Source organism: Cydia amplana, chromosome 19 (genome assembly GCF_948474715.1).
Source record: "Cydia amplana chromosome 19, ilCydAmpl1.1, whole genome shotgun sequence".
Classification (NCBI taxonomy): domain Eukaryota; kingdom Metazoa; phylum Arthropoda; class Insecta; order Lepidoptera; family Tortricidae; genus Cydia; species Cydia amplana.
In genome coordinates, this window is record NC_086087.1 from 14,407,334 (window position 1) to 14,428,390 (window position 21,057).

At 52.9% G+C, this 21,057-nt stretch overlaps 1 protein-coding gene across 1 annotated transcript in view; it reads right to left on the bottom strand.

Annotated features, from left to right (window-relative positions):
* Positions 1-5,705: 5,705 nt before the first annotated feature.
* Positions 5,706-21,057, bottom strand: part of LOC134657191 (ubiquitin carboxyl-terminal hydrolase 32) — an 86,762-nt gene continuing 71,410 nt past the window's right edge. The window contains exons 31-32 of the mRNA XM_063512744.1: positions 18,649-18,821; positions 5,706-5,847 (exon numbers count right to left, since the gene is read on the bottom strand). Coding sequence (XP_063368814.1) covers positions 5,748-5,847; positions 18,649-18,821 — 273 coding nt within the window. The 3' untranslated portion in view covers positions 5,706-5,747. The remainder of the gene's footprint in view (positions 5,848-18,648; positions 18,822-21,057) is intronic.

Genomic DNA, 21,057 nt, shown 5'->3' on the forward strand with positions numbered 1-21,057 from the left:
ATCTTTAAAACTATGCAACGGATTTTGATGCGGTGATTCAAGAGGAAGGTTTATGTATAATTTGTTAACCCGTTGTAACGATGCACGTTACTATAGGCATCTAAATCAAAAGTATTATTTAAAATAATGTGAAATTAAGAAATTAACATAACATTTCTGTGCGCGACTGTACTTTCCGCCGAACGGCGATGTCAGCAGTTTTACCCTTCTTATACCACCGGCCATCACTCCGCGCCCCACTCTGCGCTCGATCGTCTTTAGGGATAGACGCTGCCGGTCGCGTTCACGGCCGTGTGCCGTGTCCTCTCACGCGCCGGCGCAAGTCTAAATAATATTTTTTTTAAATCGGCAATGCTAGCCAAGTGTAGCTAAATCTTTAAAATTTGCTATAAGCAAATGATTTTAAGTACTAGTTAGTTCTACCCGTCCTGCACCCCGTTTGGGTAAGTGTTGAACGTTACTTAGTTTTAAGAATCTAGTGTGCTAAATTCTATTGTGCTAAAACGCTTATTTTCAGTACCTAGTGTTAATTGTGCCTTGCCTGTGTCATGTATTTTAAAATAATTCCTCTCTAGTAAGTGTTGATAGCCGCCGCGTCGCGGCGTAACGGTAAAAGTACCGTTATAACATGGCGTCTCATACATTTTGCCCAGCGTGTTATTTACTTCAGATTATTAATAGCCTTAGCTCACAAGCTTAGTTTATTGCATTTTTATCATTTTAGTTGATCCCCATTATTGTAATTTAATTTCATAATCTTGCACTCTGCTTTTGGTACCTACTTGCCATATCACTTAACCGCTGTAACTCCGTTCTGGTTATGAACACCCACCATCTACTTTTTGCTACTCCCTTGCTTGCTTAGCGTCATCGTTGGGGTTCATACCGAGCGGCCAATTAATACGTGGACATAAAGCTGGACGATGTACATTCCAGGGTGCAATTAGACGGCTTAAAACTACGGCGGCAGGGGGGACCTGCTGATCCGACCGCAGAGTAGGAGGCCCTCCAGAGGCTTCCCGGCTTCACGCACCAGCTGACCTCGGCGCTTCCCGAGACGTCCCGGCGTCCGAACACAGGGCTCGCACGACCACCTTGCCACGTCAGGGGAGTACCCACCTACGTCAGTGAAATCAGACAGGCTAATTTAAAATTTAACGGACCACTACCACGACCACCGCTCGGGTTATTTTTTAATAAATTTATTTGTTATAAAGCGTTTGGGACTTTAATTTAAACCTCCCAACATTAACCGCTTCACCGTGCGAAGCCGGGGCTAGTCGCTAGTTTTTTTTAAATAAGCCATAGGGTAAAAGTCGGTTAAGTTGGGACCTGCGGAAATCATATTAGTGTGATAACCGCCTAACACCGTGCATTCGTGAAATGTCTTTTACAATAATATCAGTAGCTCGAGCGTATCTAATACTTACACGCGACTAATCACTAGAATTCGTTCCGTGGTACTGTCGCGCGAGAAAAACAATAAAATGTACAATTAGCAACAAAAGTTACCTCAAGGCCTACCTGTTTTGCAAGAGCCAGTGTGAAAGGACCAATATACGCGTCAGAATTCCTTTGTCTATCTATATACAGGGTGGCCCAAAAATACGTTTACAACGTTTTTCTAATTATTTAATTATCTTTGCACCACTGCTAATAACCCGGATTCATAAGTTCTAAAGAGTGGCCACCCTACTCGCCTGATCTAAATCCAATGGATCATAGTTTGTGGTCAATCCTAGAGACAAGGGCCTGTGCTACTAAACACAAAAGTGTTAACGCTCTAAAAGCGTCACTTACCAAAGAATGGGAAAAAATATCCTTGGAGGAGCTGCGGCATTTCGTTGAAAATTTTAACGAATGTTTGCGTTTGTGTATCAAAGCGAAAGTAGGCTATTTTGAAGACAATTAATTTTTGTTGCATAAAAATACTGTAATTTTAATTTTTAATCTTATTTTGCACTAAGTTCGTTTTTTTAGCATTAGAAATAAGGTAAACAATTTTGATGTGTCTTTTAACTAAAAAACACATTTAAAAAATAAGTTACGGTAAATATGTAACAATTATGAATCTAATACGATATTTTATAGTCTTCTGCTTTCATAAGTAATAGTTATTGATTTTTAAAAAGTGTTTTTCAATTAAAAGACATGTCAAAATCGCTTACCTTCTTTCAAATTCTTTCTAATGCTAGAAAAAACGAACTATAGTTACGACATACTTAATAAAATAATTAAAAAAAACTTTGTCAACGTATTTTTGGACCATCCTGTAGGTAGGTACTCTTTGTCACGATCCTTCCAACCAGATACGATTTATTATGGGATTTGACAGTTTAAGATCTTTGTAGACACTTTTTTATATTTCTGCTGCTAATTGTACATATGTATTAAGTTTTCCCCTTGGACGACAGAACGACATTGTGCCCGAAGCCGTACCTATAAAATAACTAACGATACTGTCTTACCTAACAGAAGTATCTGTACTATTTTACAAAATGAGCATAAGTACATAGAAACAGAGCAGATGTGAAGAAAAGAGCCAAAAAACAGATGATTTATATAAAGAACTTGAATTTTATATTCTTCATTAAGAAAGATTATTTTTTATTTAAACCATAAAGAGGGGAAAATGGGCAGAGTTTAGTTTTAAATACATACATTTCTGTTAGGAAGAGTTGAGCCCCTCTTGCCAAATAAAGCTCCTGCTACAAACAATAATTACATTAATAATTAATAATAACTCTATGACGAAAACTTAAACCGCCGATAACATATTTATAATAAACATTACATATACTTACATGCGTGTTTTATAAGATATAGGGTATTTATTGTATCTATATTTATGGCTATTTACAACTATTTAGAAAAGCATAGAAGAGCAGAGAAGATTAGAATTTAATTTGAAATAACGTTATACAATAGAACCTTACGTAAAACTGTTATTATATGGTAGCAAACAAGCGTTCGAAGCGGACACCATAGCTTATGGAAGCATGCAACTCCAATGTTGTCACATGCGTGTTGCCATCCCTTTATAAGTATATGATAATTAGCTACATTTATAAGTACAGTTTAAATATAATTAGCAGAATAAGTAATATACATAAATATAGATACAATGACGCCACTACGACTATAACCTATACATAATCGATTAAAAAATAGATCAATGAGTAAATATAGCACATCACATTATTATATTACATCACATCAGTCTCCATTACTATTAAAAAAATAACCGGGCGCCGGCCCGTGCGAATATTATACTTTATCACATAAATAAAATCTAAATTATACATCACTTTTGGTACAGCTATTCTATAGCGTAATGGCTCCACTTTATTTAAACTTTTTGCAGCCGACTATGATTTCTCATGGCCCTATTCAACATGACAATGGTTATGACATTTGACAATATCCTTGGATCTTATAGGGACCGTAATTGCCTAATGATTTGATCTAAGTAAATCATATTCTTGATCAAAAGTTTAGAGATCATTTTAGTGACAATGTCATCTGACACTTCTGATACTTCATGTAAATACATTTCTGAATCGCTTATAAACGATTTTTATTTATTGGGTCGATGAACGAGTTTGGATGAATTGTCATTATCAGATGACAAGTGTCAAATTGGTGTAATAATTGAAAAAATGTTACATTACGCCATTTTTGGGGCTGCATAAAGGTTAATAAAGTATATTTTTGACTTAGCTGTTTCCTTAAACTCAGCGCAATTTTTTGGTATAAATAGAAGCTTTGTACCAAGCGGAAATAATATTTAAATACTATAACGAGCCTTCGAACGACGAAGGAATGTTAATTTTTAGACAACAAGCCAGCTTTAATAAAAACTGCGGCGAATATAACAGAATCAATAACAATTTTGAGAGAGACCATACATACATTACATTTCATTTGTATTTCCAGCATAGAAGTAGGTACCTATAACTATGACACCAGGCGCCTATTTGACCAACTTGACAATTGTCAGCTGACAACAAATTCCAGTTAATTTCTGGGTCGGTAAGTGACAACAATTGGACCAGCAATGTACGATGAATTGTCATTGTCAGGTGACAATGGTGCAATCTTGACAATATAAATTGTGTCACAGACAAATTGTGTCATAGATAATTAAATATTGTTTGGTTTTTTTTAGACAAATTTTAATAAATTTGCCCGATTTTGTTAGATACTTTTTAGTGTTAATTCATGTATAAGTCCCTCTAAATTCCTGTAATAACCCAAGGTTAAATCTAACCTTTAAACAGTTACAATTAATAAAACCAGACATATTTTCCACCAAGGAAATTACATACATGATCAATTCAATTTACAAAATAACTATAAAATGCTGTCAGACAAAGTCGAGTCTAAAAATATGGATACGTTCTTTCCAAAAATACCTAACCACGACCAATTGATATATAATCCATATTTTTATACTCTACTAAATGTCTAAAAATAAAATCAGAATCATAAATAATAAATATTTCACCATTAATTCCTTAGGCACTGTACATACAACAAGATATATTTCAACATGTCCGAAATATATCCTAATTTAACATACATTTTATTAGGAACATTACATTTATTCCATTTGATATTATAATTGCCATTTGACAGTTCAGCGATACCATACCCAAAAGCGAAATTACATGGGTGATATTATTTTTTGAGTTTTTTTGTTCCATAAAGTGTCATGAAACTCATATATACTTTGAGTATTATCTATTTATTTGTACTGTATGAGTTAGATTTTTATAAAGCGGACCAAACTGTCAAAAGGGGTAGATTATAATATTTATAATTTAATATTGGTTAGATAATAGTTGTGTTTCACTTGAATTCACTAGATCACGAGTGCTTGTAGTTCTCAACGCTAATAAGTTGCTTTATATTATTGTAGATGGCAGTAGTAGCAAGTTCATAAATAGTTCATATTTTTTCTAATAAAAGTGTGCAAAACTGCATATACAGTATTAAAGTACTAATGTTTACCAAGATACTGGCTTGAATTTATGAAAGTTATCATTTATTTTTCATGTCCCTATATGATGTTACTGTACACGTTATACACATACAGATGTAGTAAATAATCCTTTACCATCGTAATTTCACGGAAATGCACTAACGTGTTATGCTATTTCAGTCACTATCAGTACAAAAAATACTGAGGTTGAGTGAAGTAGCATGACAAACACTAACGTTTCCGAGAAAATACGATGGCAAAGGATTAATTGTTCACTACATATGTATTGACTTGTGAAAGAGCCCTTGAGGTCTAACAGCTGAATAAATTTTAAATTTTTTCTCAAAAATGGACGGCAAAGTCGACGTTGCCGGTTAAAAAATAGGTCGCGAAGTGCGTAGTTTATTAATGGTTTTACTTTTTTCTGTGAACATTAGAACGTTGCTTCTGTAAAATATTTCTATTTCTTGCACCATTTTTGAGAAAAGCACTATATTATATATGACTCGGCTGGAAGGCTACTTGCTGGCTTCGGATTCAATTAAACGGACTCCCAAGGTCGTCCGTTTAAAACGAATCCTCAGCCTGCAAGTAGCTACTTCCGAAGCTCGACAATAATGTACTATTAAACTGTCTTTTTCAAGCTGCAAAATTGCATGGACACATTATGGATGAAATTAATTCTTTAAGGCACCAAACACTTTTCTAGCTGAGTGTACATGAAGTATTGATGAACTCACCGCGCCACCGCACCGCACGTAATCTACGCTATAACGCACATCTTCCGCAGGTCGCTCTCGTCAGGGTCGAGGGTCTCCGAGTCTTTGATGACGGGCTCTTTGCCTTTTATGTCGGGCAGGTACCTGCAAAATAAGCACTGTGTTAAAGCATATTATAAATGATTACACTTTTAAACAAATGATTTATTAAATTTACTCTTAGGTAGTAAAACGTATGATTACGCTACTCATTCTGAAGTAAGTTTTTCTATTTAAGTGTCGTAGGGGTATTTTAATGTCTGTATATGATACCCCAGTGTTCGAAGATGTATTAGGCCGATTTGGAAATATTTTTTTTAAGTGAAAACTTCTTTAGCGGCGCCGTGCATTTTTGAGGTGGGGAAAAAATGTTAAACTCGCGACAGGTCACGTGACCGACAGATTCGACAGATTGAAAATTCGTAAGACGGACACGTGCTCTGATCGAAAAACTGTTACAATGTCATTGAGTTTTCACTTCTACCGGCACTCCCGGAGTGCAACCCGTTGTTTTGTTTTTACTTTTTAAAGGATTGGACTCATTCTCATCATACCAAAAAGGGATTATAGTGTCGAGGGAACTATAAGTGAAATTATTGTAAATAAGAATACCTCTCGTACCTCTTGGGTTAAGTGTAGGGCTCATCTGTGTGCATACCTCTCATAGTCCAGCCCCTGCCGCTCGTAGACCAGCAGGTAGGCGTTGTAGCAGAGCCACGTGCCGCTCGGGTTGTGTAGGGCTCATCTGTGTGCATACCTCTCATAGTCCAGCCCCTGCCGCTCGTAGACCAGCAGGTAGGCGTTGTAGCAGAGCCACGTGCCGCTCGGGTTGTGTAGGGCTCATCTGTGTGCATACCTCTCATAGTCCAGCCCCTGCCGCTCGTAGACCAGCAGGTAGGCGTTGTAGCAGAGCCACGTGCCGCTCGGGTTGTGTAGGGCTCATCTGTGTGCATACCTCTCATAGTCCAGCCCCTGCCGCTCGTAGACCAGCAGGTAGGCGTTGTAGCAGAGCCACGTGCCGCTCGGGTTGTGTAGGGCTCATCTGTGTGCATACCTCTCATAGTCCAGCCCCTGCCGCTCGTAGACCAGCAGGTAGGCGTTGTAGCAGAGCCACGTGCCGCTCGGGTTGTGTAGGGCTCATCTGTGTGCATACCTCTCATAGTCCAGCCCCTGCCGCTCGTAGACCAGCAGGTAGGCGTTGTAGCAGAGCCACGTGCCGCTCGGGTTGTGTAGGGCTCATCTGTGTGCATACCTCTCATAGTCCAGCCCCTGCCGCTCGGGTTGTGTAGGGCTCATCTGTGTGCATACCTCTCATAGTCCAGCCCCTGCCGCTCGTAGACCAGCAGGTAGGCGTTGTAGCAGAGCCACGTGCCGCTCGGGTTGTGTAGGGCTCATCTGTGTGCATACCTCTCATAGTCCAGCCCCTGCCGCTCGTAGACCAGCAGGTAGGCGTTGTAGCAGAGCCACGTGCCGCTCGGGTTGTGTAGGGCTCATCTGTGTGCATACCTCTCATAGTCCAGCCCCTGCCGCTCGTAGACCAGCAGGTAGGCGTTGTAGCAGAGCCACGTGCCGCTCGGGTTGTGTAGGGCTCATCTGTGTGCATACCTCTCATAGTCCAGCCCCTGCCGCTCGTAGACCAGCAGGTAGGCGTTGTAGCAGAGCCACGTGCCGCTCGGGTTGTGTAGGGCTCATCTGTGTGCATACCTCTCATAGTCCAGCCCCTGCCGCTCGTAGACCAGCAGGTAGGCGTTGTAGCAGAGCCACGTGCCGCTCGGGTTGTGTAGGGCTCATCTGTGTGCATACCTCTCATAGTCCAGCCCCTGCCGCTCGTAGACCAGCAGGTAGGCGTTGTAGCAGAGCCACGTGCCGCTCGGGTTGTGTAGGGCTCATCTGTGTGCATACCTCTCATAGTCCAGCCCCTGCCGCTCGTAGACCAGCAGGTAGGCGTTGTAGCAGAGCCACGTGCCGCTCGGGTTGTGTAGGGCTCATCTGTGTGCATACCTCTCATAGTCCAGCCCCTGCCGCTCGTAGAACAGCAGGTAGGCGTTGTAGCAGAGCCACGTGCCGCTCGGGTTGTGTAGGGCTCATCTGTGTGCATACCTCTCATAGTCCAGCCCCTGCCGCTCGTAGACCAGCAGGTAGGCGTTGTAGCAGAGCCACGTGCCGCTCGGGTTGTGTAGGGCTCATCTGTGTGCATACCTCTCATAGTCCAGCCCCTGCCGCTCGTAGACCAGCAGGTAGGCGTTGTAGCAGAGCCACGTGCCGCTCGGGTTGTGTAGGGCTCATCTGTGTGCATACCTCTCATAGTCCAGCCCCTGCCGCTCGTAGACCAGCAGGTAGGCGTTGTAGCAGAGCCACGTGCCGCTCGGGTTGTGTAGGGCTCATCTGTGTGCATACCTCTCATAGTCCAGCCCCTGCCGCTCGTAGACCAGCAGGTAGGCGTTGTAGCAGAGCCACGTGCCGCTCGGGTTGTGTAGGGCTCATCTGTGTGCATACCTCTCATAGTCCAGCCCCTGCCGCTCGTAGACCAGCAGGTAGGCGTTGTAGCAGAGCCACGTGCCGCTCGGGTTGTGTAGGGCTCATCTGTGTGCATACCTCTCATAGTCCAGCCCCTGCCGCTCGTAGACCAGCAGGTAGGCGTTGTAGCAGAGCCACGTGCCGCTCGGGTTGTGTAGGGCTCATCTGTGTGCATACCTCTCATAGTCCAGCCCCTGCCGCTCGTAGACCAGCAGGTAGGCGTTGTAGCAGAGCCACGTGCCGCTCGGGTTGTGTAGGGCTCATCTGTGTGCATACCTCTCATAGTCCAGCCCCTGCCGCTCGTAGACCAGCAGGTAGGCGTTGTAGCAGAGCCACGTGCCGCTCGGGTTGTGTAGGGCTCATCTGTGTGCATACCTCTCATAGTCCAGCCCCTGCCGCTCGTAGACCAGCAGGTAGGCGTTGTAGCAGAGCCACGTGCCGCTCGGGTTGTGTAGGGCTCATCTGTGTGCATACCTCTCATAGTCCAGCCCCTGCCGCTCGTAGACCAGCAGGTAGGCGTTGTAGCAGAGCCACGTGCCGCTCGGGTTGTGTAGGGCTCATCTGTGTGCATACCTCTCATAGTCCAGCCCCTGCCGCTCGTAGACCAGCAGGTAGGCGTTGTAGCAGAGCCACGTGCCGCTCGGGTTGTGTAGGGCTCATCTGTGTGCATACCTCTCATAGTCCAGCCCCTGCCGCTCGTAGACCAGCAGGTAGGCGTTGTAGCAGAGCCACGTGCCGCTCGGGTTGTGTAGGGCTCATCTGTGTGCATACCTCTCATAGTCCAGCCCCTGCCGCTCGTAGACCAGCAGGTAGGCGTTGTAGCAGAGCCACGTGCCGCTCGGGTTGTGTAGGGCTCATCTGTGTGCATACCTCTCATAGTCCAGCCCCTGCCGCTCGTAGACCAGCAGGTAGGCGTTGTAGCAGAGCCACGTGCCGCTCGGGTTGTGTAGGGCTCATCTGTGTGCATACCTCTCATAGTCCAGCCCCTGCCGCTCGTAGACCAGCAGGTAGGCGTTGTAGCAGAGCCACGTGCCGCTCGGGTTGTGTAGGGCTCATCTGTGTGCATACCTCTCATAGTCCAGCCCCTGCCGCTCGTAGACCAGCAGGTAGGCGTTGTAGCAGAGCCACGTGCCGCTCGGGTTGTGTAGGGCTCATCTGTGTGCATACCTCTCATAGTCCAGCCCCTGCCGCTCGTAGAACAGCAGGTAGGCGCTGGCGGGGTCGATGGGCGGGCTGGCGCCGAGCTCGCGGCACATGGAGTCGTTGTAGCAGAGCCACGTGCCGCTCGGGTTGTGTAGGGCTCATCTGTGTGCATACCTCTCATAGTCCAGCCCCTGCCGCTCGTAGACCAGCAGGTAGGCGTTGTAGCAGAGCCACGTGCCGCTCGGGTTGTGTAGGGCTCATCTGTGTGCATACCTCTCATAGTCCAGCCCCTGCCGCTCGTAGAACAGCAGGTAGGCGCTGGCGGGGTCGATGGGCGGGCTGGCGCCGAGCTCGCGGCACATGGAGTCGTTGTAGCAGAGCCACGTGCCGCTCGGGTTGTGTAGGGCTCATCTGTGTGCATACCTCTCATAGTCCAGCCCCTGCCGCTCGTAGAACAGCAGGTAGGCGCTGGCGGGGTCGATGGGCGGGCTGGCGCCGAGCTCGCGGCACATGGAGTCGTTGTAGCAGAGCCACGTGCCGCTCGGGTTGTGTAGGGCTCATCTGTGTGCATACCTCTCATAGTCCAGCCCCTGCCGCTCGTAGAACAGCAGGTAGGCGCTGGCGGGGTCGATGGGCGGGCTGGCGCCGAGCTCGCGGCACATGGAGTCGTTGTAGCAGAGCCACGTGCCGCTCGGGTTGTGTAGGGCTCATCTGTGTGCATACCTCTCATAGTCCAGCCCCTGCCGCTCGTAGACCAGCAGGTAGGCGTTGTAGCAGAGCCACGTGCCGCTCGGGTTGTGTAGGGCTCATCTGTGTGCATACCTCTCATAGTCCAGCCCCTGCCGCTCGTAGACCAGCAGGTAGGCGTTGTAGCAGAGCCACGTGCCGCTCGGGTTGTGTAGGGCTCATCTGTGTGCATACCTCTCATAGTCCAGCCCCTGCCGCTCGTAGACCAGCAGGTAGGCGTTGTAGCAGAGCCACGTGCCGCTCGGGTTGTGTAGGGCTCATCTGTGTGCATACCTCTCATAGTCCAGCCCCTGCCGCTCGTAGACCAGCAGGTAGGCGTTGTAGCAGAGCCACGTGCCGCTCGGGTTGTGTAGGGCTCATCTGTGTGCATACCTCTCATAGTCCAGCCCCTGCCGCTCGTAGAACAGCAGGTAGGCGTTGTAGCAGAGCCACGTGCCGCTCGGGTTGTGTAGGGCTCATCTGTGTGCATACCTCTCATAGTCCAGCCCCTGCCGCTCGTAGACCAGCAGGTAGGCGTTGTAGCAGAGCCACGTGCCGCTCGGGTTGTGTAGGGCTCATCTGTGTGCATACCTCTCATAGTCCAGCCCCTGCCGCTCGTAGAACAGCAGGTAGGCGCTGGCGGGGTCGATGGGCGGGCTGGCGCCGAGCTCGCGGCACATGGAGTCGTTGTAGCAGAGCCACGTGCCGCTCGGGTTGTGTAGGGCTCATCTGTGTGCATACCTCTCATAGTCCAGCCCCTGCCGCTCGTAGACCAGCAGGTAGGCGTTGTAGCAGAGCCACGTGCCGCTCGGGTTGTGTAGGGCTCATCTGTGTGCATACCTCTCATAGTCCAGCCCCTGCCGCTCGTAGACCAGCAGGTAGGCGTTGTAGCAGAGCCACGTGCCGCTCGGGTTGTGTAGGGCTCATCTGTGTGCATACCTCTCATAGTCCAGCCCCTGCCGCTCGTAGACCAGCAGGTAGGCGTTGTAGCAGAGCCACGTGCCGCTCGGGTTGTGTAGGGCTCATCTGTGTGCATACCTCTCATAGTCCAGCCCCTGCCGCTCGTAGACCAGCAGGTAGGCGTTGTAGCAGAGCCACGTGCCGCTCGGGTTGTGTAGGGCTCATCTGTGTGCATACCTCTCATAGTCCAGCCCCTGCCGCTCGTAGAACAGCAGGTAGGCGCTGGCGGGGTCGATGGGCGGGCTGGCGCCGAGCTCGCGGCACATGGAGTCGTTGTAGCAGAGCCACGTGCCGCTCGGGTTGTGTAGGGCTCATCTGTGTGCATACCTCTCATAGTCCAGCCCCTGCCGCTCGTAGAACAGCAGGTAGGCGTTGTAGCAGAGCCACGTGCCGCTCGGGTTGTGTAGGGCTCATCTGTGTGCATACCTCTCATAGTCCAGCCCCTGCCGCTCGTAGACCAGCAGGTAGGCGTTGTAGCAGAGCCACGTGCCGCTCGGGTTGTGTAGGGCTCATCTGTGTGCATACCTCTCATAGTCCAGCCCCTGCCGCTCGTAGACCAGCAGGTAGGCGTTGTAGCAGAGCCACGTGCCGCTCGGGTTGTGTAGGGCTCATCTGTGTGCATACCTCTCATAGTCCAGCCCCTGCCGCTCGTAGAACAGCAGGTAGGCGCTGGCGGGGTCGATGGGCGGGCTGGCGCCGAGCTCGCGGCACATGGAGTCGTTGTAGCAGAGCCACGTGCCGCTCGGGTTGTGTAGGGCTCATCTGTGTGCATACCTCTCATAGTCCAGCCCCTGCCGCTCGTAGACCAGCAGGTAGGCGTTGTAGCAGAGCCACGTGCCGCTCGGGTTGTGTAGGGCTCATCTGTGTGCATACCTCTCATAGTCCAGCCCCTGCCGCTCGTAGACCAGCAGGTAGGCGTTGTAGCAGAGCCACGTGCCGCTCGGGTTGTGTAGGGCTCATCTGTGTGCATACCTCTCATAGTCCAGCCCCTGCCGCTCGTAGACCAGCAGGTAGGCGTTGTAGCAGAGCCACGTGCCGCTCGGGTTGTGTAGGGCTCATCTGTGTGCATACCTCTCATAGTCCAGCCCCTGCCGCTCGTAGACCAGCAGGTAGGCGTTGTAGCAGAGCCACGTGCCGCTCGGGTTGTGTAGGGCTCATCTGTGTGCATACCTCTCATAGTCCAGCCCCTGCCGCTCGTAGACCAGCAGGTAGGCGTTGTAGCAGAGCCACGTGCCGCTCGGGTTGTGTAGGGCTCATCTGTGTGCATACCTCTCATAGTCCAGCCCCTGCCGCTCGTAGACCAGCAGGTAGGCGTTGTAGCAGAGCCACGTGCCGCTCGGGTTGTGTAGGGCTCATCTGTGTGCATACCTCTCATAGTCCAGCCCCTGCCGCTCGTAGACCAGCAGGTAGGCGTTGTAGCAGAGCCACGTGCCGCTCGGGTTGTGTAGGGCTCATCTGTGTGCATACCTCTCATAGTCCAGCCCCTGCCGCTCGTAGACCAGCAGGTAGGCGTTGTAGCAGAGCCACGTGCCGCTCGGGTTGTGTAGGGCTCATCTGTGTGCATACCTCTCATAGTCCAGCCCCTGCCGCTCGTAGACCAGCAGGTAGGCGTTGTAGCAGAGCCACGTGCCGCTCGGGTTGTGTAGGGCTCATCTGTGTGCATACCTCTCATAGTCCAGCCCCTGCCGCTCGTAGACCAGCAGGTAGGCGTTGTAGCAGAGCCACGTGCCGCTCGGGTTGTGTAGGGCTCATCTGTGTGCATACCTCTCATAGTCCAGCCCCTGCCGCTCGTAGACCAGCAGGTAGGCGTTGTAGCAGAGCCACGTGCCGCTCGGGTTGTGTAGGGCTCATCTGTGTGCATACCTCTCATAGTCCAGCCCCTGCCGCTCGTAGACCAGCAGGTAGGCGTTGTAGCAGAGCCACGTGCCGCTCGGGTTGTGTAGGGCTCATCTGTGTGCATACCTCTCATAGTCCAGCCCCTGCCGCTCGTAGACCAGCAGGTAGGCGTTGTAGCAGAGCCACGTGCCGCTCGGGTTGTGTAGGGCTCATCTGTGTGCATACCTCTCATAGTCCAGCCCCTGCCGCTCGTAGACCAGCAGGTAGGCGTTGTAGCAGAGCCACGTGCCGCTCGGGTTGTGTAGGGCTCATCTGTGTGCATACCTCTCATAGTCCAGCCCCTGCCGCTCGTAGACCAGCAGGTAGGCGTTGTAGCAGAGCCACGTGCCGCTCGGGTTGTGTAGGGCTCATCTGTGTGCATACCTCTCATAGTCCAGCCCCTGCCGCTCGTAGACCAGCAGGTAGGCGTTGTAGCAGAGCCACGTGCCGCTCGGGTTGTGTAGGGCTCATCTGTGTGCATACCTCTCATAGTCCAGCCCCTGCCGCTCGTAGACCAGCAGGTAGGCGTTGTAGCAGAGCCACGTGCCGCTCGGGTTGTGTAGGGCTCATCTGTGTGCATACCTCTCATAGTCCAGCCCCTGCCGCTCGTAGACCAGCAGGTAGGCGTTGTAGCAGAGCCACGTGCCGCTCGGGTTGTGTAGGGCTCATCTGTGTGCATACCTCTCATAGTCCAGCCCCTGCCGCTCGTAGACCAGCAGGTAGGCGTTGTAGCAGAGCCACGTGCCGCTCGGGTTGTGTAGGGCTCATCTGTGTGCATACCTCTCATAGTCCAGCCCCTGCCGCTCGTAGACCAGCAGGTAGGCGTTGTAGCAGAGCCACGTGCCGCTCGGGTTGTGTAGGGCTCATCTGTGTGCATACCTCTCATAGTCCAGCCCCTGCCGCTCGTAGACCAGCAGGTAGGCGTTGTAGCAGAGCCACGTGCCGCTCGGGTTGTGTAGGGCTCATCTGTGTGCATACCTCTCATAGTCCAGCCCCTGCCGCTCGTAGACCAGCAGGTAGGCGTTGTAGCAGAGCCACGTGCCGCTCGGGTTGTGTAGGGCTCATCTGTGTGCATACCTCTCATAGTCCAGCCCCTGCCGCTCGTAGACCAGCAGGTAGGCGTTGTAGCAGAGCCACGTGCCGCTCGGGTTGTGTAGGGCTCATCTGTGTGCATACCTCTCATAGTCCAGCCCCTGCCGCTCGTAGACCAGCAGGTAGGCGTTGTAGCAGAGCCACGTGCCGCTCGGGTTGTGTAGGGCTCATCTGTGTGCATACCTCTCATAGTCCAGCCCCTGCCGCTCGTAGACCAGCAGGTAGGCGTTGTAGCAGAGCCACGTGCCGCTCGGGTTGTGTAGGGCTCATCTGTGTGCATACCTCTCATAGTCCAGCCCCTGCCGCTCGTAGACCAGCAGGTAGGCGTTGTAGCAGAGCCACGTGCCGCTCGGGTTGTGTAGGGCTCATCTGTGTGCATACCTCTCATAGTCCAGCCCCTGCCGCTCGTAGACCAGCAGGTAGGCGTTGTAGCAGAGCCACGTGCCGCTCGGGTTGTGTAGGGCTCATCTGTGTGCATACCTCTCATAGTCCAGCCCCTGCCGCTCGTAGACCAGCAGGTAGGCGTTGTAGCAGAGCCACGTGCCGCTCGGGTTGTGTAGGGCTCATCTGTGTGCATACCTCTCATAGTCCAGCCCCTGCCGCTCGTAGACCAGCAGGTAGGCGTTGTAGCAGAGCCACGTGCCGCTCGGGTTGTGTAGGGCTCATCTGTGTGCATACCTCTCATAGTCCAGCCCCTGCCGCTCGTAGACCAGCAGGTAGGCGTTGTAGCAGAGCCACGTGCCGCTCGGGTTGTGTAGGGCTCATCTGTGTGCATACCTCTCATAGTCCAGCCCCTGCCGCTCGTAGACCAGCAGGTAGGCGTTGTAGCAGAGCCACGTGCCGCTCGGGTTGTGTAGGGCTCATCTGTGTGCATACCTCTCATAGTCCAGCCCCTGCCGCTCGTAGACCAGCAGGTAGGCGTTGTAGCAGAGCCACGTGCCGCTCGGGTTGTGTAGGGCTCATCTGTGTGCATACCTCTCATAGTCCAGCCCCTGCCGCTCGTAGACCAGCAGGTAGGCGTTGTAGCAGAGCCACGTGCCGCTCGGGTTGTGTAGGGCTCATCTGTGTGCATACCTCTCATAGTCCAGCCCCTGCCGCTCGTAGACCAGCAGGTAGGCGTTGTAGCAGAGCCACGTGCCGCTCGGGTTGTGTAGGGCTCATCTGTGTGCATACCTCTCATAGTCCAGCCCCTGCCGCTCGTAGACCAGCAGGTAGGCGTTGTAGCAGAGCCACGTGCCGCTCGGGTTGTGTAGGGCTCATCTGTGTGCATACCTCTCATAGTCCAGCCCCTGCCGCTCGTAGACCAGCAGGTAGGCGTTGTAGCAGAGCCACGTGCCGCTCGGGTTGTGTAGGGCTCATCTGTGTGCATACCTCTCATAGTCCAGCCCCTGCCGCTCGTAGACCAGCAGGTAGGCGTTGTAGCAGAGCCACGTGCCGCTCGGGTTGTGTAGGGCTCATCTGTGTGCATACCTCTCATAGTCCAGCCCCTGCCGCTCGTAGACCAGCAGGTAGGCGTTGTAGCAGAGCCACGTGCCGCTCGGGTTGTGTAGGGCTCATCTGTGTGCATACCTCTCATAGTCCAGCCCCTGCCGCTCGTAGACCAGCAGGTAGGCGTTGTAGCAGAGCCACGTGCCGCTCGGGTTGTGTAGGGCTCATCTGTGTGCATACCTCTCATAGTCCAGCCCCTGCCGCTCGTAGACCAGCAGGTAGGCGTTGTAGCAGAGCCACGTGCCGCTCGGGTTGTGTAGGGCTCATCTGTGTGCATACCTCTCATAGTCCAGCCCCTGCCGCTCGTAGACCAGCAGGTAGGCGTTGTAGCAGAGCCACGTGCCGCTCGGGTTGTGTAGGGCTCATCTGTGTGCATACCTCTCATAGTCCAGCCCCTGCCGCTCGTAGACCAGCAGGTAGGCGTTGTAGCAGAGCCACGTGCCGCTCGGGTTGTGTAGGGCTCATCTGTGTGCATACCTCTCATAGTCCAGCCCCTGCCGCTCGTAGACCAGCAGGTAGGCGTTGTAGCAGAGCCACGTGCCGCTCGGGTTGTGTAGGGCTCATCTGTGTGCATACCTCTCATAGTCCAGCCCCTGCCGCTCGTAGACCAGCAGGTAGGCGTTGTAGCAGAGCCACGTGCCGCTCGGGTTGTGTAGGGCTCATCTGTGTGCATACCTCTCATAGTCCAGCCCCTGCCGCTCGTAGACCAGCAGGTAGGCGTTGTAGCAGAGCCACGTGCCGCTCGGGTTGTGTAGGGCTCATCTGTGTGCATACCTCTCATAGTCCAGCCCCTGCCGCTCGTAGACCAGCAGGTAGGCGTTGTAGCAGAGCCACGTGCCGCTCGGGTTGTGTAGGGCTCATCTGTGTGCATACCTCTCATAGTCCAGCCCCTGCCGCTCGTAGACCAGCAGGTAGGCGTTGTAGCAGAGCCACGTGCCGCTCGGGTTGTGTAGGGCTCATCTGTGTGCATACCTCTCATAGTCCAGCCCCTGCCGCTCGTAGACCAGCAGGTAGGCGTTGTAGCAGAGCCACGTGCCGCTCGGGTTGTGTAGGGCTCATCTGTGTGCATACCTCTCATAGTCCAGCCCCTGCCGCTCGTAGACCAGCAGGTAGGCGTTGTAGCAGAGCCACGTGCCGCTCGGGTTGTGTAGGGCTCATCTGTGTGCATACCTCTCATAGTCCAGCCCCTGCCGCTCGTAGAACAGCAGGTAGGCGCTGGCGGGGTCGATGGGCGGGCTGGCGCCGAGCTCGCGGCACATGGAGTCGTTGTAGCAGAGCCACGTGCCGCTCGGGTTGTGTAGGGCTCATCTGTGTGCATACCTCTCATAGTCCAGCCCCTGCCGCTCGTAGACCAGCAGGTAGGCGTTGTAGCAGAGCCACGTGCCGCTCGGGTTGTGTAGGGCTCATCTGTGTGCATACCTCTCATAGTCCAGCCCCTGCCGCTCGTAGAACAGCAGGTAGGCGCTGGCGGGGTCGATGGGCGGGCTGGCGCCGAGCTCGCGGCACATGGAGTCGTTGTAGCAGAGCCACGTGCCGCTCGGGTTGTGTAGGGCTCATCTGTGTGCATACCTCTCATAGTCCAGCCCCTGCCGCTCGTAGACCAGCAGGTAGGCGTTGTAGCAGAGCCACGTGCCGCTCGGGTTGTGTAGGGCTCATCTGTGTGCATACCTCTCATAGTCCAGCCCCTGCCGCTCGTAGACCAGCAGGTAGGCGTTGTAGCAGAGCCACGTGCCGCTCGGGTTGTGTAGGGCTCATCTGTGTGCATACCTCTCATAGTCCAGCCCCTGCCGCTCGTAGACCAGCAGGTAGGCGTTGTAGCAGAGCCACGTGCCGCTCGGGTTGTGTAGGGCTCATCTGTGTGCATACCTCTCATAGTCCAGCCCCTGCCGCTCGTAGAACAGCAGGTAGGCGTTGTAGCAGAGCCACGTGCCGCTCGGGTTGTGTAGGGCTCATCTGTGTGCATACCTCTCATAGTCCAGCCCCTGCCGCTCGTAGACCAGCAGGTAGGCGTTGTAGCAGAGCCACGTGCCGCTCGGGTTGTGTAGGGCTCATCTGTGTGCATACCTCTCATAGTCCAGCCCCTGCCGCTCGTAGACCAGCAGGTAGGCGTTGTAGCAGAGCCACGTGCCGCTCGGGTTGTGTAGGGCTCATCTGTGTGCATACCTCTCATAGTCCAGCCCCTGCCGCTCGTAGACCAGCAGGTAGGCGTTGTAGCAGAGCCACGTGCCGCTCGGGTTGTGTAGGGCTCATCTGTGTGCATACCTCTCATAGTCCAGCCCCTGCCGCTCGTAGACCAGCAGGTAGGCGTTGTAGCAGAGCCACGTGCCGCTCGGGTTGTGTAGGGCTCATCTGTGTGCATACCTCTCATAGTCCAGCCCCTGCCGCTCGTAGACCAGCAGGTAGGCGTTGTAGCAGAGCCACGTGCCGCTCGGGTTGTGTAGGGCTCATCTGTGTGCATACCTCTCATAGTCCAGCCCCTGCCGCTCGTAGACCAGCAGGTAGGCGTTGTAGCAGAGCCACGTGCCGCTCGGGTTGTGTAGGGCTCATCTGTGTGCATACCTCTCATAGTCCAGCCCCTGCCGCTCGTAGACCAGCAGGTAGGCGTTGTAGCAGAGCCACGTGCCGCTCGGGTTGTGTAGGGCTCATCTGTGTGCATACCTCTCATAGTCCAGCCCCTGCCGCTCGTAGAACAGCAGGTAGGCGCTGGCGGGGTCGATGGGCGGGCTGGCGCCGAGCTCGCGGCACATGGAGTCGTTGTAGCAGAGCCACGTGCCGCTCGGGTTGTGTAGGGCTCATCTGTGTGCATACCTCTCATAGTCCAGCCCCTGCCGCTCGTAGACCAGCAGGTAGGCGTTGTAGCAGAGCCACGTGCCGCTCGGGTTGTGTAGGGCTCATCTGTGTGCATACCTCTCATAGTCCAGCCCCTGCCGCTCGTAGACCAGCAGGTAGGCGTTGTAGCAGAGCCACGTGCCGCTCGGGTTGTGTAGGGCTCATCTGTGTGCATACCTCTCATAGTCCAGCCCCTGCCGCTCGTAGACCAGCAGGTAGGCGTTGTAGCAGAGCCACGTGCCGCTCGGGTTGTGTAGGGCTCATCTGTGTGCATACCTCTCATAGTCCAGCCCCTGCCGCTCGTAGAACAGCAGGTAGGCGCTGGCGGGGTCGATGGGCGGGCTGGCGCCGAGCTCGCGGCACATGGAGTCGTTGTAGCAGAGCCACGTGCCGCTCGGGTTGCGCGCGTACGCCACGTAGTGCCCGCCGCTCATCTGCCCCGAGTGCGACTGTCGACAACAGAAATAATTAGTTGTTTTATGGAACATTGCATTTCAATATTGCGAGTGTGATACGTTGCCTTTCAATATTGGTCAGGCGCTGACAGCACGGCTACTGCTAATTTTGTATATATACCTTGCACTTTTTTATATAAACCATGTAAGACGTTTAATATTAATTAAAAAGTTTAAAAATTAGGTTTTAATAAGACTCCGTAATGTACACTACGATAAAGATCAGTTATTTTATTTGCAAGAATACTTAATTATAAAATACATAGGTGTTGTTTTGTGAAGTGGTGTACAGTATACATTAATTGGTGGCCCATGAGGGGAACGAACCCGCCTATACCACCCTCTCCGACAATGACGAACAGTAGCTATACTCACCACGACGGCATAGAGCCGGTACTTGAGCTGGAAGGGGTCCTGGTTCTCGGAGAGGAGGTGCTGGTGGTAGTCCAGCAGGTTGTCGTCGGTGACGGGCGTGGCCAGTAATACTCACCACGACGGCATAGAGCCGGTACTTGAGCTGGAAGGGGTCCTGGTTCTCGGAGAGGAGGTGCTGGTGGTAGTCCAGCAGGTTGTCGTCGGTGACGGGCGTGGCCAGTAATACTCACCACGACGGCATAGAGCCGGTACTTGAGCTGGAAGGGGTCCTGGTTCTCGGAGAGGAGGTGCTGGTGGTAGTCCAGCAGGTTGTCGTCGGTGACGGGCGTGGCCAGTAATACTCACCACGACGGCATAGAGCCGGTACTTGAGCTGGAAGGGGTCCTGGTTCTCGGAGAGGAGGTGCTGGTGGTAGTCCAGCAGGTTGTCGTCGGTGACGGGCGTGGCCAGTAATACTCACCACGACGGCATAGAGCCGGTACTTGAGCTGGAAGGGGTCCTGGTTCTCGGAGAGGAGGTGCTGGTGGTAGTCCAGCAGGTTGTCGTCGGTGACGGGCGTGGCCAGTAATACTCACCACGACGGCATAGAGCCGGTACTTGAGCTGGAAGGGGTCCTGGTTCTCGGAGAGGAGGTGCTGGTGGTAGTCCAGCAGGTTGTCGTCGGTGACGGGCGTGGCCAGTAATACTCACCACGACGGCATAGAGCCGGTACTTGAGCTGGAAGGGGTCCTGGTTCTCGGAGAGGAGGTGCTGGTGGTAGTCCAGCAGGTTGTCGTCGGTGACGGGCGTGGCCAGTAATACTCACCACGACGGCATAGAGCCGGTACTTGAGCTGGAAGGGGTCCTGGTTCTCGGAGAGGAGGTGCTGGTGGTAGTCCAGCAGGTTGTCGTCGGTGACGGGCGTGGCCAGTAATACTCACCACGACGGCATAGAGCCGGTACTTGAGCTGGAAGGGGTCCTGGTTCTCGGAGAGGAGGTGCTGGTGGTAGTCCAGCAGGTTGTCGTCGGTGACGGGCGTGGCCAGTAATACTCACCACGACGGCATAGAGCCGGTACTTGAGCTGGAAGGGGTCCTGGTTCTCGGAGAGGAGGTGCTGGTGGTAGTCCAGCAGGTTGTCGTCGGTGACGGGCGTGGCCAGTAATACTCACCACGACGGCATAGAGCCGGTACTTGAGCTGGAAGGGGTCCTGGTTCTCGGAGAGGAGGTGCTGGTGGTAGTCCAGCAGGTTGTCGTCGGTGACGGGCGTGGCCAGTAATACTCACCACGACGGCATAGAGCCGGTACTTGAGCTGGAAGGGGTCCTGGTTCTCGGAGAGGAGGTGCTGGTGGTAGTCCAGCAGGTTGTCGTCGGTGACGGGCGTGGCCAGTAATACTCACCACGACGGCATAGAGCCGGTACTTGAGCTGGAAGGGGTCCTGGTTCTCGGAGAGGAGGTGCTGGTGGTAGTCCAGCAGGTTGTCGTCGGTGACGGGCGTGGCCAGTAATACTCACCACGACGGCATAGAGCCGGTACTTGAGCTGGAAGGGGTCCTGGTTCTCGGAGAGGAGGTGCTGGTGGTAGTCCAGCAGGTTGTCGTCGGTGACGGGCGTGGCCAGTAATACTCACCACGACGGCATAGAGCCGGTACTTGAGCTGGAAGGGGTCCTGGTTCTCGGAGAGGAGGTGCTGGTGGTAGTCCAGCAGGTTGTCGTCGGTGACGGGCGTGGCCAGTAATACTCACCACGACGGCATAGAGCCGGTACTTGAGCTGGAAGGGGTCCTGGTTCTCGGAGAGGAGGTGCTGGTGGTAGTCCAGCAGGTTGTCGTCGGTGACGGGCGTGGCCAGTAATACTCACCACGACGGCATAGAG